General features: G+C 32.9%; 2 protein-coding genes across 2 annotated transcripts; one reads left to right on the forward strand and one right to left on the reverse strand.

The window, feature by feature from the left end:
• Positions 1–2,105: 2,105 nt before the first annotated feature.
• Positions 2,106–5,637, reverse strand: LOC131617661 (ribosome biogenesis protein NOP53). Its single transcript, XM_058888918.1, has 12 exons — positions 5,371–5,637; positions 4,514–4,686; positions 4,352–4,400; positions 4,235–4,260; positions 4,059–4,139; positions 3,870–3,980; positions 3,652–3,740; positions 3,418–3,537; positions 3,203–3,325; positions 2,979–3,045; positions 2,803–2,882; positions 2,106–2,358 (listed from the first exon to the last, which is right to left on the reverse strand). Exons 1-12 carry the CDS (start codon positions 5,537–5,539, stop codon positions 2,355–2,357), a joined length of 1,092 nt encoding a protein of 363 aa, XP_058744901.1. The 5' UTR covers positions 5,540–5,637; the 3' UTR covers positions 2,106–2,354.
• A 7,310-nt stretch (positions 5,638–12,947) lies between these two features.
• On the forward strand, positions 12,948–13,829 carry LOC131619563 (uncharacterized). Its single transcript, XM_058890651.1, has one exon. It carries the CDS (start codon positions 12,948–12,950, stop codon positions 13,827–13,829), a length of 882 nt encoding a protein of 293 aa, XP_058746634.1.
• The last annotated feature ends 1,748 nt before the right edge of the window (positions 13,830–15,577 follow it).

The following is a 15,577-nucleotide window of genomic DNA, read 5'->3' on the forward strand; positions in this document are numbered from 1 at the left end:
GGCCATAAAATAACCCTTTCAAATCCTCGGGAACAATGCAAAATTTCATCAGGATTAGTGAGAAATGAATGTTAGACGAGCAATGAAGAAAATATGGCCGATAAGGGTCACCATGGTGACATATAGACTCATGGGCAGAACGACAAAAAGGGTAAAGCATTATGAATTTACAAAGGAAAATCTCAACAAGTGGGGGAGATGTTTTAAAATAGGGAAAGTATGCTCAAAGGATACTAAACAGTGATTGGCGACAGTAAATTCTCAAACAACGTGGAGGATAGCACAAAACATTGTGGCATAGGATGTTAGATAAAATCTATGGTGAGTAATCGCCTGTGACGTGGATCAATTGTGGATCTCCAGGTAGTATATGCATCATACCTTCAACGAATCAACACCATGTTATTAAAAATATAAATATGTTAAATTTAAAGTTGAGAAAATGGGATATGCACTTACATGTAAAATTATTTTACACTGTCAATCAATCACCACCATCAATCAATCACCACCATATATTCCGCCATATTAGACTGTAAATTTTAAATTACTGATATAACATGACTGAATAATTTATTACTATTGATTGACAATGTAAAACTATTTACACTTTCACTACCTAACCATTAAACTCTTGAAAGTTAAGTTTGTGGTTGAAAAAACCTTATTCGAGAATACCAAGAAATAAGACTTACACATTAATTAATCCAGTAATCAAAGGAAATTAAGGTTGAAGATGACAGAGTAATTATTTGAAAGATTACAAGTTCAATATTGATTATAAATAAAGTTTAAAAATACTTCATATTAAAAGACATCTCTCGTTTTAGAAGCTGGTTTTGTAAAAATGAATTATATTAAAATCTAATTTTAATGATAAAACATTAGAGATGGGTGATTATAGCATTTCTCAATAATTTGGTGAACTGCGAGGAATAATGTCTTGCAAAAGAAGTATCAACATGTTCAATCGCAATGTAATAATGTACCAAAAATTTGAAACCATTAATTCGAAAGGACCTCGTCAAGTGCATATGTGTTGTATATTCATGCATTATCATTATTAGTTGTCACATGGTTTATCAATTCTTTGGATTCCCTTCCATTTTGAGAACGTGGTTAAGGGCTCAAATGTTACTAGTCAAATTAATTGGTTCCAAGAAAGAAGAGAGAACGTATGATTCTTGTTAGTCCACGTCTTGTTACTATCTACTTACTTGTTTGTATATTAATTTCACATTATTAATGTGGCCTACATGCTTATTTCTAGCTAATTATTTCGACTTGATGTCTAGCAAGAGTGTAAATGAGCTGAGTTATTAGTGAATTATTTGGAGTTTTTGGTTTGTGTGAGGCTTTAACATATAAATACAAACAAACAAGCACTTAGGCTCCAGTGGTAAAGGAGCTCCGTCTAAAGACGCAATCCAAAGAATACCGGGTTTGATTCTTAGATAGGAACAATGTTTGGCCAGTGTCCATTCCTTTCGGCACAAATTATGAATTACTATGGTCCATTTAAAGTCTAGTTAGTCTTTATTTGAAGTGTTATTGAATTAGTTTGACGTGTTATATGAATGTTACACGAGTGTCGGAAAAATGAAAGAGTCTTTTTTTTAGGCTTCTCTGACTTTTCCAACACTAGTCTAACTTTTTTGACACATGTCATACACATGTTGTACAGATGTCATATAAGTGTCCATGTGCATAAATCATTTACCGTGGGGAACCATCCTCCCCTTGCCAAGGAGGCTTCCAAGATTTGAATAATTTCTCACAAAAATTAGACAACATGATAGGTACATTGCCCTTAGAAGCTGATTTTGCAACTAGGTGAATCAACAATAAAAGCTGTGTTTGCAACTAGACAGACTTCGTTGAAATTAGGCATCGCAAAAAAAATCAAATTGGGACATATTATCCCCCCACTTGAACTAAAAATACACTCTTTAAATCATTCATGAATCAAACTATTTAAAAGAAAGATTACAAATCTTCTGCATGTTAAGATCCAACCATCAACTTCCAGCAATAATAGTTTTGATGGTTAGAAAGCCAATGAAAATAGCAATGCAAAAAATAAGTTTTTGCGAGTCAACGTATCATCTTCATAAATATATTGTTTTCCAGTAAAATGGTAAGCGAGATATCAAATACAAAATACATTAGATATTGATTTTCTTGCAACTGAAAATTCTTACAAAATTGAGACAGGAACAACAACCATGCCATAGACAAAAGTTTCAGTTAAAAAAACTGTTTTAGCCTGTTATCCATGTCTTCTAGCCACAAAGCAGCAAGCCCTGCTGAATGCGGGCCGACTTAAGTTATGGAAGCCAACAACGAAGAGGACTCTACCTGTACAATGCATAATTATAATACAGTCAGTGTTCTAAATTGCAAAATAAAATCCAATAATATATACAATGTGGAAGGAAATGAATTGGTTAATCCTGCTTGTAAATGTAATATTCTCAAATTCCAAATTGAAATCTTGAAATTCACAAATATGACAGCAACTTCTGCCTGCAAAAGGATATGAAAATTGGTTTTGAGGGAGGATATGAAAACTGATTTTGCTTCCTCGGGCGGTTATGAAAATTGATTTTTCCTTCAAAAAACTTAATTGGATGCTGCTTTAGTATTTGTTAGAAAAAATTAGGATTTTGAACATCTTTTCAGAGTACAAACAGTTAAACATGAGAGAAAATACGGTGTGTGCAATCACTAGGATAAACTAGTTTTACACCGTTAATAGATACACACACAATAATAATAAACATAACTGCAGTTTAAACTAACCTGTTCCTCCTGGGTTTGGGAACAATCAACCCTCTCTTTTCCAGGCTTTTATACCGGTCCTTTATAAGGGTGCAACAACCCTAATTGTGTATGCAAAAAATAGGAAAACTTAGGAAAACATACTTGCATGTTTACATAAACCGAGTCAATATGATCAAAATATAATACAAGTCTACCTTGAGCTTACGGATGGATCCAGTTATCTCTTCACTTAATAAAACTTGAGTAGGAGCAGGTTGAAACCTGTTACAAAAATAAAGTTGGTATATATGAACTTTAGTAAGACTTATAACTCTAGAATTTATTTGCAGATTCGGGTAAAATAGAGAAGCACCACATTAACTCAATTGGAAAAGTTTCTCAAAAGTAATATATAAGGGAAGTACAAAATAATGCTTACCTGTGCTTTCCTATGCGAGGTGGACATACTTTCAACTTCTCTTGTTTAGCAGTTTGTCGCCTCAGAAGTTTTCTCTTTTTTTCCTCATCTTCATTCTTAATTTCAGCAAAGATTTTTGGGATGCTGTATTCATAAGAACCAGAGATGGCTAAATATCATCATTTATCTTTTATTTTAGTAAAAAAGAAGATGATATTGAGAAATGGTCATATTACCTATCAATTTCTTTTGAGAAATTCTTCAACCTCTTTGCCTCCGCTTCTTTTCTCAATTGTGCTCTGTGTCGAGCTCTCTTATTCAACACAACTCTAGTCACTTTCTTTTTTTTGATAGGCCTGTCCATAGTGATTAAAACAACACAAATCCACAAAACGTTTAGACACTATTGGGTTTAGAAAATAAAACAATGTTTAAGCTGAGAGAGACTAACTAAGCTGAGGATAGCTTACTTATTCTCTGACGCAGCATCGCCGTTTTCACCCTCATTTTCATGATCACTCTCATCATCGTTCCCATCATCCACATCAAGAAAATACATCTGATCAAAATCAAGGTTAAAGAATAAGAATGTATTGAATCTCTAGACAAATAAATTCACAAACCAAAAACTTCAAAATTTTGAATTTTTTTCATCATTATAGAAATTACATATTACGATAAGACTCACATCTTCTTCAGAAATAGCTTCTCCAGGAACAGTTAAAGGTACCGGTTCAGGGCCCAATTCGTTTTTGTAGACTTTAATCATTTCTTCGGCAACAGCAGTAGCCAATGTATCCTGGTTAAAGAAAAAAAATCTTAAAACTCTATCGTAAATCATAACAAGACAAATATCACTAAAAGCTAGAAAATCTACCTGATGACTTTCATGCGTAGGATTAAAAGAGCATCCTGGAGGATCAACCTCTACTGCTGCAATATGAGCCGGCTTTGACTTCTGTCAAACAGGCAGCAATCATGTTATCAATATCAACTGTCACACAAAATATGCAGAAACAAAGGAACACTAATCTGCAATGCAATAATGTTTACCTTTTTCACCTTCTTGTTGTCCTCATCTGCGTGACAATATAAAAGAATCCTAAGGTTAACATCACATTATGATTTAGTTATAACCAAAAGATATACTGAATGTTCTAGAATTAATACCTTTATCACCCCACATATCAAACACGTCAGAATCTACCACGGACCCATCCTGATTAGATTATTAAAGACAAAAAATTGTCACATTCTGTCCAAAATCCAAATATGTTTAAAACTGAACATACTATTATTCAACTTTGCAGCGTTGAAGAACAACTTACTGACCTTATGACTATCTTGATTGGTGACTAAACCTTTAGGCGCAGCTTTTCGGTTTTTCGAGCTCTTCTTCAGAGTAGAAGATGGAACTGGTACAACAAACTGGTTTTTCTGTAGCACGCTGTCAACCCGAAGGACTTTTTCTCTGTGCTTTTCAATCTTCTTCTTTACAGCAAGATCTAGCCATGTAAAATTCATATCAATCAACATTCTATGTCATCAATAATACAAATTCAGGTTTAAAAACTGAATGTTCTACAAAAACAGCACACACCAACCAACAAAACAATTAGATACTAGAAACACGGATTATTATAGTTTTCCATCTTCCACATAAACTAAAATTTAACACCTTTTCTTTTACATTCAAGGATCATTAAGAATACAAATTCAGGTTAATAAATGTTCTACCAAACTTTCCAACCAACAAATTGACCGGATCATAGAAACAGAACTGATTATACGGGCCAGTTTGGATGGGCTTACTTGAATCGACACCACAAATCAACCGGGTAATAGTAACAAGGCTGTTTATAAGGGCCTGTTTGGATGAGCTTATTTGAGCTTATCTACTGCCATAAGCTTTATGACACTGTTTGGGAGACTGAATCAAAACAACATCTGATATTTTTCATAAATTAGTTTGAACTTATTTAGCTAATAAAAACAACCTATGACATTTATATAAAAACAATATAAATTTCTTTTATCTGGCATTATAAAAATCGCTTATGAGACCTTATTGATATGCGCTTATTTTAATAAGCACTTGTGCTATATAAGTTGCAAATAAGCTGTTTAAGCAAAATCAGTAATTGAATACACAATTTTCCAAGAATATGATAAAAATGAGAGATTGGTACCTTTGGATTTGTCTTCGAAAAAGAGGGAATCACTGGAAACTGCTTGAAGAGAACCACCGGAAAGAGCGTCCTTTGTTGATTTCTCAAAGAAATCTTCGATTTCTTCGGTGCTTATGTTAGCTCTCCATGCTTTCTTACCCTTCCTTGAAGTTTTCGATTTCTTCCCCATATTTTTCTCTAACACTGAGTGTGATTTTTCAGTTTTCGAGTGTGCGATAATTGATTTCACGAACAAGGATTTTACAGTAACACGAACTAGCGGCAGAACAAAAACAGGGTTTGGTTTTTGTGTTATTAGATGGAGCATGCTTTCGGGTTTTACTAAATGGGCCTATTATGTTTGGTCCAAAATAATCTTGTTGACATAAGAATCTTTTCATGGAGAAATTAACTTACCACCCCCCAAATTAACCCTGGCACCCCCCTTCTAAAATAATGAAATGACTTAAATGTCCAACAAAAATTCATTACCACATCTGGCCAACAATATTAAAGTTGCTGAAATACCTCTTCGACTCTTCACATTCTTCGTTTAAGTCCAATTGCGTTCCATTATCTTCTTTAGTGACTTTATAATCTTCAATGTATAATTTCTTCCCAAACATGTGAATGAATTCTAATGGAAACAGTGTAACCTTGTATTTGAATGCCTGCAAATTTACATACAAAAGGTAACCCATGTGATGTCCTAATGAAGCAACTGCATGAAACTTTGTCACCACCAACTCTTTTTACCCTTTCCAACTCCTTTGTAATGTGTCGTATGCACTCTCTCGATGCGAATATGTGCAAACTCGAGTAGAATGAAGTGTTATACTGATGTTCAATATTGGCAAAACTTTTTTAAACAATACTCTGATTGCACCTAATTACAGCCTCGACATGGTGGTCACAACGTCCCAACATCTTCATAAATCTCCTCGTCTAGTTTTCAACATGTTTTTGAGTATCCAATGTGCATACTCAACCTAATAAAACTAATAGAGAAATATGTAATAAATAAATTGATAAATATATGTGTAATAAAATCAAACTCACAAGGATTTACCTCTTTGTTGTCGTTTTCCCTAAATGAGTGACTTGGAGACTCCATGTAGTAACAAACTTTTATTTATATGATGTCAAACATGTTTGGTGCACATACTTAACAACTTAAGGTATATCAACATATACTACCTCAAAAATGCTGCAAGTGTTGTTCAAACTCAAACACATTATCTGAACATATGACTTTGTTCCATATATCCATAACATGCTCTTGCTTATTAAATTTGACGTACTCTTGGCATTCCGAACTAGCATTTTTTTAAATATGGAATACACACAATAGGTGACATGAGGATGGGAACACACATTCCATGGCATTCATCAAGGCAAGTTTCCGATCTATCACCATGCCCTTCAAAAGCAACGTCTCGGATCTAAACAACTTCATCAGCTTCACCAATGTACATTTAAAGTTTTCCTCCTTTTCATGTTCCGAGTAGAAACCCAAATGAGAAAGTCAATTTGGTTGACGTTACACCAACGATTCAAGTGGTGGAAGCCAGTACCTGTTAGTTTTGTATTGTATTGGTATATTTACAAAGGACCTATAAGGGGTGAAGTAAGAGATGAAAGGTGTGTAATGTATCTCCCAAACAACTTCCTAGTTTCCCAATTATTAGTTTGAGCACTCGATCATTTGGATTAGGCGCCGATTTCTCAAATCAGTCCACAATAATGTGGTGTGGGACTCAAGGGGGAATATATCATGTTGTCTTGAATATAGTTAGGAACCTCCAAACTGGTGAACCAAACCTATGAATATAGTTACCCATTCAGTTTTTTATTGAGCACCTTATTAAGCCCAAGTTTTCCACTTGCCCAACCATTCTCCATATTTGTTCATGCTTCCTCCCTTTCAGCAAAACACGCAACCAGCAACCAATTTCGAAACAAAGAAAGTAGAAACCATAAGTTACAAAATTGAATATCACAAGTTCTCTTAGGTTGCTTTGTTTGTGTTTCAAGTTCTCTTAGCTAGTTTTCATATCTTTTTTTAAACCTTCTATCAGTATTTTAAAATTTTGATAAAAATACAACAAAACAAAAAATCTTGCTCAGTCAAAAAATCTACAGATTCTTTAAATAGACTACTAGATTTTTTAAGAGTGAATTTTTTTACAAATGGTAACTCTTGAATAGGATAAATAATAACAAGGATAATTTTCTCATAATTGAAAGATGCGGGGTTGACAGACCAACATGGGGGTGTCGGGTAAATTTATCTTGTTGACCCAATTTGATATTTCACAAAATATTTTTTCTAAGTTAAATTTTATGACATTGCATAAATATTTAAAACACTTGACTCGACAAACATGTAAATTGAAAACTTTTTTTAAGTTTTTAAAAATTTTAACCACAAGTCTAACCAACATATTATTTGGATTAGTCTTTTTATTGTTTCTTTTTTAGATCTCACTCTCATACTACCACAAAAACTATTTTTTTCAATTTTTTTCTCACACTCAAACATAAACTCATTTTTTCGCCTCTTTTTAATTTATTGCACCCGAATCCATTACATATTACTTCTATAATTTATTAAGCGTTATTTAAAATGGTGGATTTCATATTGGATTAATAATTTCTCAAGGGTTTAATGGTTGCTCTTGTATTAATTTGTTGTTCCAACCCAACAGTGAACACACCATTCTCAAGTCGGAACAATGTTTATTTTTAATATTTTAATAATTGATAAATCTTTCTAAAAATAACAAACTAGATATAGATTTTAAATTTGATATTACATTAGTATTAATTGTCGTGTGTCTAGTTATTTAACTTAAGTTTTTTTTATCAAGTCGCTTAGTGGTTTATGTATTATCCTCATGATAAACATTCAGTAACAATAATATTTTCAAGATCATTTATCATAGAATAAACAATGTGGTACTTTTTAGCTTGTATGCACACATTGTTTAGATAAATAAGTAGAGCATGTGGAGGTGCAACTTGTTATTGCGTAATAAGTGTGTTGTTTTATATTTTCTGTTATGGCAGCTTTGGGTGGCATTTGGAGGTTCTAAGATTTCGTCTCAGTTGTTTTTAAGCATTCCAACTCAGTTTCGGTGCTATATTGATTAGTTGATTTTGGCGTGTCTCTCGAGTAGGGTGGTTTAAGGCATGCATTTTCTGGATAGATTTTTCTTAAGATTCTAAATTGTTGGTGTAATTGATTGTTTTTCTATTAGTTATATATATATTTGTTAGGAGTTGATGTGTTTATGTAATTCCATGTGTTTAGTGGCTGGTGCATTTGGTTGCTACAGAAGTACATACTTATCTTTTGTTATTAAATATATGTGCAAAATTGTTATTAAATATATGTGCAAAGTTTGGTTATTCTTTGACTTATATTCTAATTCATATTCTTTGTTTGGTTATAGACAGAACTGAATGGCACTTCCCTCACTCCTGCAGATTTGTTTGTTCACACACCACCATCGCAAGATTAAGACTTGGGTTGATCAAAGATCGGAACATGTTTATGTTATGAGTTCTCAACTTTAATTATTTTTTATTTTTTCATGTCCATTTCATTTTATTTTACTTAATTTTAAAATATTAATTAGCCTTTTATTTGTGTCAATAGGGAAAGTATAAACGTAGATGGAAAGAATTAACCCAACATGGATCTTCGCAAGGAACTCCGCTACCAAAGGAAATTGATGTGTGGACCGAGGTTGCAAGAATAAGGAAATGACATGTATATGGTCTTGAGAGTGGATCTTCTTTATTTGTAAGCAAGCAAAATTACTATGGTTTAAGTTCCTTGTCAATTGAATGGGTGTAAAGACATGAATTTGAAGAAATGGGAATTGAAAGGGAAGCAATTAGAATTGATGGGGGGAATAAATGAGAAAGGAAAGAGATGAAATTCATGATATGCTGAAACAATTTATGAAAAGCTTACTCTTTCAAACCAAGTCATATATTAGAGATCAAGTTCATGAAGATGATGTGGCTGAAGATAAGGATGATGTGGTTGATGATAATGGTGATATGTCTGGTGATAATAATGATGTGTCTAATGACAGTGAAGAAATAGGTAAAAAAATGACAAGTGTAATGGTGCAACTTACTTTAGTATGTTTAAGTACTAAACATACTTGTAAGTAGGATATCGACTTTTTGTATGTAAAATTGAAAGGGATTTATTCCCCCTTTTGTATGTGTCTGATTATGTTGAAGACTAACTCACTGATGATACTTGTAAGTGTAGTAAGTGTAGTAGTGATAACTTAGTTTAGTTATGTTTTGAATTGATTGTATATTTTTTAATAAGTACTTAGTAATACATATTATGTTCATATTGTTCTGTGCATGTTTAATTGTTTTGTGCGTATGAAATGGTTTTAGAGATATTAAATTAGATCTAAAAAATTGCTTACATGGATTGTTAATTATTAATAATAAGAATAAAAAAAGAGAAGGAAATAAAGATCGATTTTACCATACAATGCTTCATAGTCGGTCGCAAACTTGGTCACAATGAGCAGAGAAATTAACTCCAAATCAGTCACAAAAATGATATTTGAAATCGATCGCTGACATCAGTCTCATATTTTGGCCTCTAAATTCCGTCACTAAAGACCGGTCTCTGAGATGGTCGCGACGGACTATCGACCAGGATTTTCGCTACTGCAAAATATTGGTCGCAGATTCAGTCACTGATAAATTTAGTGACCGATTTTTCAAATTTTTGGTCACTGTTCTGGTTACTAAAAGCGAATTTTCTAGTAGTGAGAGTCTCTTGAAATTTTGACTATAAACTATGAACTTTTACAGGTTATGCCCACGAATCTTAACAGAATGTAGTCAATTAAAACATATAATGAATTACTCATAGATACCATATTTCGATTAAGATTTTCAAAAGTTCCAATAAAACACGTAAGTAAAAGATATCAAGTCAATGGTGAAGAACTAGGTAGCGTCTTTAGAAGAATCATCCACCTCAAACGCATATAAGGAGAACATGATGAATTGAGATATGTGTTTTTTTTTTAGAAAAGTTTGATAAAAACTCATAGTAGTCTTTAAAAATCCGATAAAAATGCAAAAAAAAATAAAAATTCTAGGTCAGTAAATAAATCTACCAAATTCTTTGAATTGGCTATTAAATTTTTTGAGTGATTTTCTTTTACAAACATGAACTCTTGAATAAGGAAAATAATGACAAGGATAGTTTTGTCATAATTGAAAGATGCAGGGTATCAGGTAAATTTCTCTTGTTGACCCGATTTAGTATTTCACAAAATATTTTTACTTTGTAAAATTGCATAAATATTTAAAACACTTGATTCGAGTCACCAAACATGTAAGTTAAAATTTTATTTAAAATTTTAAAAAAGTTTAACCACAAGTCTAACCAACATATTATTTGGATACTTTATTAGTCTTTTTATTGTATTTTTTTTATCTCACTCTCATACTGCCACATAAATTAATTCTTTCAAATTTTTTTTTCGCACACTCAAACTCATTTTTTCGTCTCTTTTAAATGTATTGCATTCAATTTCATTACATGTTATTTCTATATTTTATTTAGTATTATTCAAAATGGTGTATTTTATATCGGATTAACAATTTCTCAAGTATTTAATAGTTGTGTTTATATTAATTTGTTGTTCCAACCCAAAAGTGAACACACCATTTTCAAGTCGGAACAATGTTTATATTTAATAATAACTGATAAATCTTTCTAAAAAGAACAAAATAATAAATTTAATATTGCATTAGTATTCATTCTCGCGTCTATATATGACGTTTCTCTATAGCTACCAACTGAGTTAGCTTAATTGGACTTTATCTTATATCTAATTTTGTAACTTTTTTCGAGCCATTATTTTTAACTAAGACATTTCAAATGATTATTTTATATATTTTTAGTGTTTAAACATAACCTTTCAAAAGTTATTTTTATGAAGTTTTTAAAGAGAATTTTATTTTTACAGAGAATTTTCTTAAACAACAAACTGACTTATTCTTATGTTTTTAATCGTCCCACTTTCAAATACTTCAATCGATTCTATAATTTTTATATGTTTTTTAATGCAATTCATAAGTCATATGAATCAGCTAAACATAAATAATAAAATTAATTGAATGTGTAAGTAAAATTTGGACACGAGTGTTGAGTAACTTCTCTTATGGAGTTAAACAATTTAGACCGTTACAAAATTTATTTCCATCAATCTATAAATATATTAGTATAAGTTATGAAATTTTCATACTCTCATAATGGCAATTTGATTACAAGAGTTTTATGTGACATCTTTTTTAGATATGCTGAAGAGACAAACACCACATGTACTTAAATTTTATATAGTAACTATTATCGTTTGTTTTACAACTCCATAAGTGTTAACAATTAACAATTGATAAAAGGAGAGAATATACTTTTATTCATGAACTATAAAGTTAGAAAATAATTTTTGAAATATAACGAAGAGAAATATGGCAGAAATGATAAAGTTTGTTTATGTTATGATTATTTTATTCTTTCTATTTCTTGTTTCAACGAATATTGAAGGTAAGCTTTATTCATCCATTTTAAATTTTCTTCTTTATATTATACATTGTATTTGATCTCATTTTAATAACATTATTGTTTTTTTTTATTGCAGCACATGCTTATAAATGTTTTAAAGATTCAGATTGTAAAAACAAAATCTATTGCCAATCTCCTTTGAAAATAAAGTGCTTTAAGAACCATCATTGTAAATGTACACTAGAGCGTGAATTGCTAGACCCGAGAGGATAAATAAATATTTATACTCCCTCATGTAAATAGTATAAATAAATTTATTTTTTAGATTTATTGAATAATTAATATTTTTAATTTATATATAGATTAAATATATTAATTATCCGATAAAACTAAAAAGTAAAACTTGCTTATAATATTATATGAGTTTAGAAGATTGTGTATCAATTGTAAGACCCAGGAGAATACACAAATATCTAAAATATTTAATGTGTTGCTATATGTCATTTGATTATTGTAATATTATCCCAATAATTTGATTTTTCTTTTTAAGTTTTATTTCAAGAACCTAGTAGTTGTGGATTTATGAACTAGTATGATTGTAATGAAATGAAATAAGAGAACAAATAATAATATTTTGATTGTCTTCTTCCTTTTTAATTTTATAAAAAACCAATAATATTTTGATTGTCTTCTTCCCTTTTAATTTTAGAAAATTTTAACAAGAGAGCTCTCGACCATGAGTGGCAAAGGGAGGGGACGGCCGAAGAAGGTGGCTCCTCCGCAAGCTAATCGTGGCACTAAACCATCTCGTAGTGATACGGCGATAGAGAATAATAACAATGGAGGCTCGACATCAAGCGTTCAGATAGTCCAAGAGAAAGAATCCCCCATTGTAGTGAATGAGGGAAACCCTAAATTGGGAGATGTGATTAACACTCCGAAGATACAACAGAAGGAGCAAGTCAAAGTAGATACTACCAAGAAACTCTGGGTAGATGTTATCAGTGGTAACAGGAACCCTTCCAATGGTATGCAAATGGAATTTGTCGCTCCGCAGCTCATTAATGGAGAAGTTCAGGTTGCAATTAAGGAGGAGGACATCATAGATGAATTGAAGTATTGGGAATCTGCTCTTATCATGTATGTGATAGGGAGTGATCTGAGTATGAATATGGTGAAACATTTTATGATGAAGAACTGGAACTTTGTGAAGATGCCAGATATGTTTTATAATGATGAGGGGTATTTCATTCTGCATTTTCACTCTTATGATGACAAGGAATTGGTGTTTATGAAAGGGCCTTATACCATACGCAATATGCTGATGCTCTTGAGGGATTGGTCACCGGATTTTGATTTGAAGAGGGATATGTTGCGTACTCTCCCAATCTGGGTCAAGCTCCCTCATCTACCTTTGTATCTTTGGGGTAAAAAAAGCTTGAGCAAGATAGGCAGTGCACTGGGTAATCCTCTTGTCACTGATGAATGCACAACAAACCGACTAAGAGTATCATATGCCCGTATCGTGGTAGAAATTGACATTACTCAAACCCCTGTTTCAGAGATTACCATACGTGATACTGAGGGGAAGAAATTGAAGCAGCCAGTGGAATATGAATGGAAACCTAAATATTGTAAAAGATGTCAAATGGTTGGTCATAATTGTGACAAAAAGCCAAAACAAATTATAAAACAATGGAAGCCAAAGGATACCAAGACAGATGAAAAGGAGATTATCAGTCCAGAAAATAGTGAGAGCATTGTTGTAGAGGAGGAACCAAAGTGGACTACTATAGAGAGAAGCAAGAAGGGGAAAGAGGTGATCAGGGAAGGCCCATCTGAATCCTTGCTCAGTCCAAATGTGTTTGAATCACTCAGTCTTTTGAATGAGGCTGCAGTGATCCAAGAAGTTACATGATAATCTCTTGGAATGTCAGGGGCCTAAATAAAGCAGGTAAGATATTAGAGATTAGCTCCTGTCTCTCAAGTCTTAATCCTGATATTGTTATTTTGATTGAAACTAGAGTTAAGATCAATAAAGCTGCAGCTGTGAGAAATAAACTCAAGTTTAGGGGTGAGGTTTTAGACAATTATGACAAACACTGCAATGGTCGTATTTGGCTAATGTGGAATGATACTTAGTATGACATTAAGTTTCATAGTAGCACCAGCCGATTCTTACACTGTGAGGTTTTTGATAAAACTGGGGGATTCCTTTTTTGGCTCACTGCTATATATGCCTTGAATCAATTGGAGCATAAGAGAGTTTTGTGGAAGGATATTGAGCAGATTCATCAACACCAGCAAGGGCCTTGGGTCCTCTTGGGTGACTTTAATAATGTCCTACGAGCAAAAAGATAGAATAGGTGGCAGAACTGTGACTGAAGCTGAATTTGAAGATCTAGAGGCCATGATAGGGAATATAGGGCTGGCCGAGATGGATAGTACAGGTGATTACTATACCTGGTCTAATAAGCAAATAGACAACATCATATACTCTAGGATAGACATGGTCCTAGGAAATGTTGAATGGTTGAGCAAATTTGTTAATTTGAATTTGATGGTGAGGCCCCTTGGTATTTCTGATCATGCCATCTTGCATCTCAGAGAAATGAAGCACAGTTTAAAACCTCAAAGACACTTCAAGTTTAGAAATTGCACCACTCAAATAGAAGGTTATCAGGTAGTTGTGGAACAGAACTGGAGGCAGCCTTGTACTGGATCTCCTATGCACATGCTTTGGCTTAAACTGAAGAGATTGGTTCCTGTGATGAAGAACTTGAGTAAACCTCTGCAGGGTATCAAGGGCAAAGTTGATGAAGCTAGACAACTGTTGGATGATGTACAAAATAAGCTTGCTGTAGATAGATTGAATACAAATCTTCTTTAGCAGTGTGCTTATTAGACCAGTCAACTTATAAAATGGAGAGACATTGAGGATATGGATCTCAAACAGAAGGAAAAAGTAGATTGGCTTAGGCAAAGTGATGGGAACAATGTATATTTCTATGCTTCCATAAAGTCTAGAAAGAAACAGAATTACATTGGTGCTCTGACTAAGGAGGATGGTACAGTTTTACACTCTCAAGATCAGATTGAACAAGAGATTCTGAGATTCTATGGTACCATTCATGGAACAACTGAGAGTAGCTTGAAGGGTATTAATATAGCTGCAATGAGGCAGGGTAATCAGTTGAATATGGAACAAAGGGAACTCTTAACTCTGCCAGTCACTAATCAGGAGATTATTGATGCTTTAAAGGGCATAGGAGATAACAAGACCCCTGGACTGGATGGTTATGGCTCTAAGTTTTTTAAGCATGCTTGGAAAACTGTGGGTGATGATGTTTGTGCTGTAGTGAGGGAATTCTTTATTAAGGGAAAACTTCACAGAGGATTTAACTGCTCCATAGTGACCCTCATTCCTAAGACCCCTGAAGCAAAGATGATTAAGGAATATCGGCCTATATCTCGTTGCACAATTGTATATAAGATTATATCTAGAATTTTAACAGCTAGACTTGGGAAGGTGATTAACTCTTTGGTAGATATCAATCAAGCTGCCTTTGTGAAGGGTCACCATTTACATGACCATGTCCTGTTAGCCTATGAGTTAATTAGGGGGTACAACAAGAAGAATGCTGCTCCAAAGTGTATGATTCAAAT

Source organism: Vicia villosa, linkage group LG7, assembly GCF_029867415.1.
Source record: "Vicia villosa cultivar HV-30 ecotype Madison, WI linkage group LG7, Vvil1.0, whole genome shotgun sequence".
NCBI classification, from domain to species: Eukaryota; Viridiplantae; Streptophyta; class Magnoliopsida; order Fabales; family Fabaceae; genus Vicia; species Vicia villosa.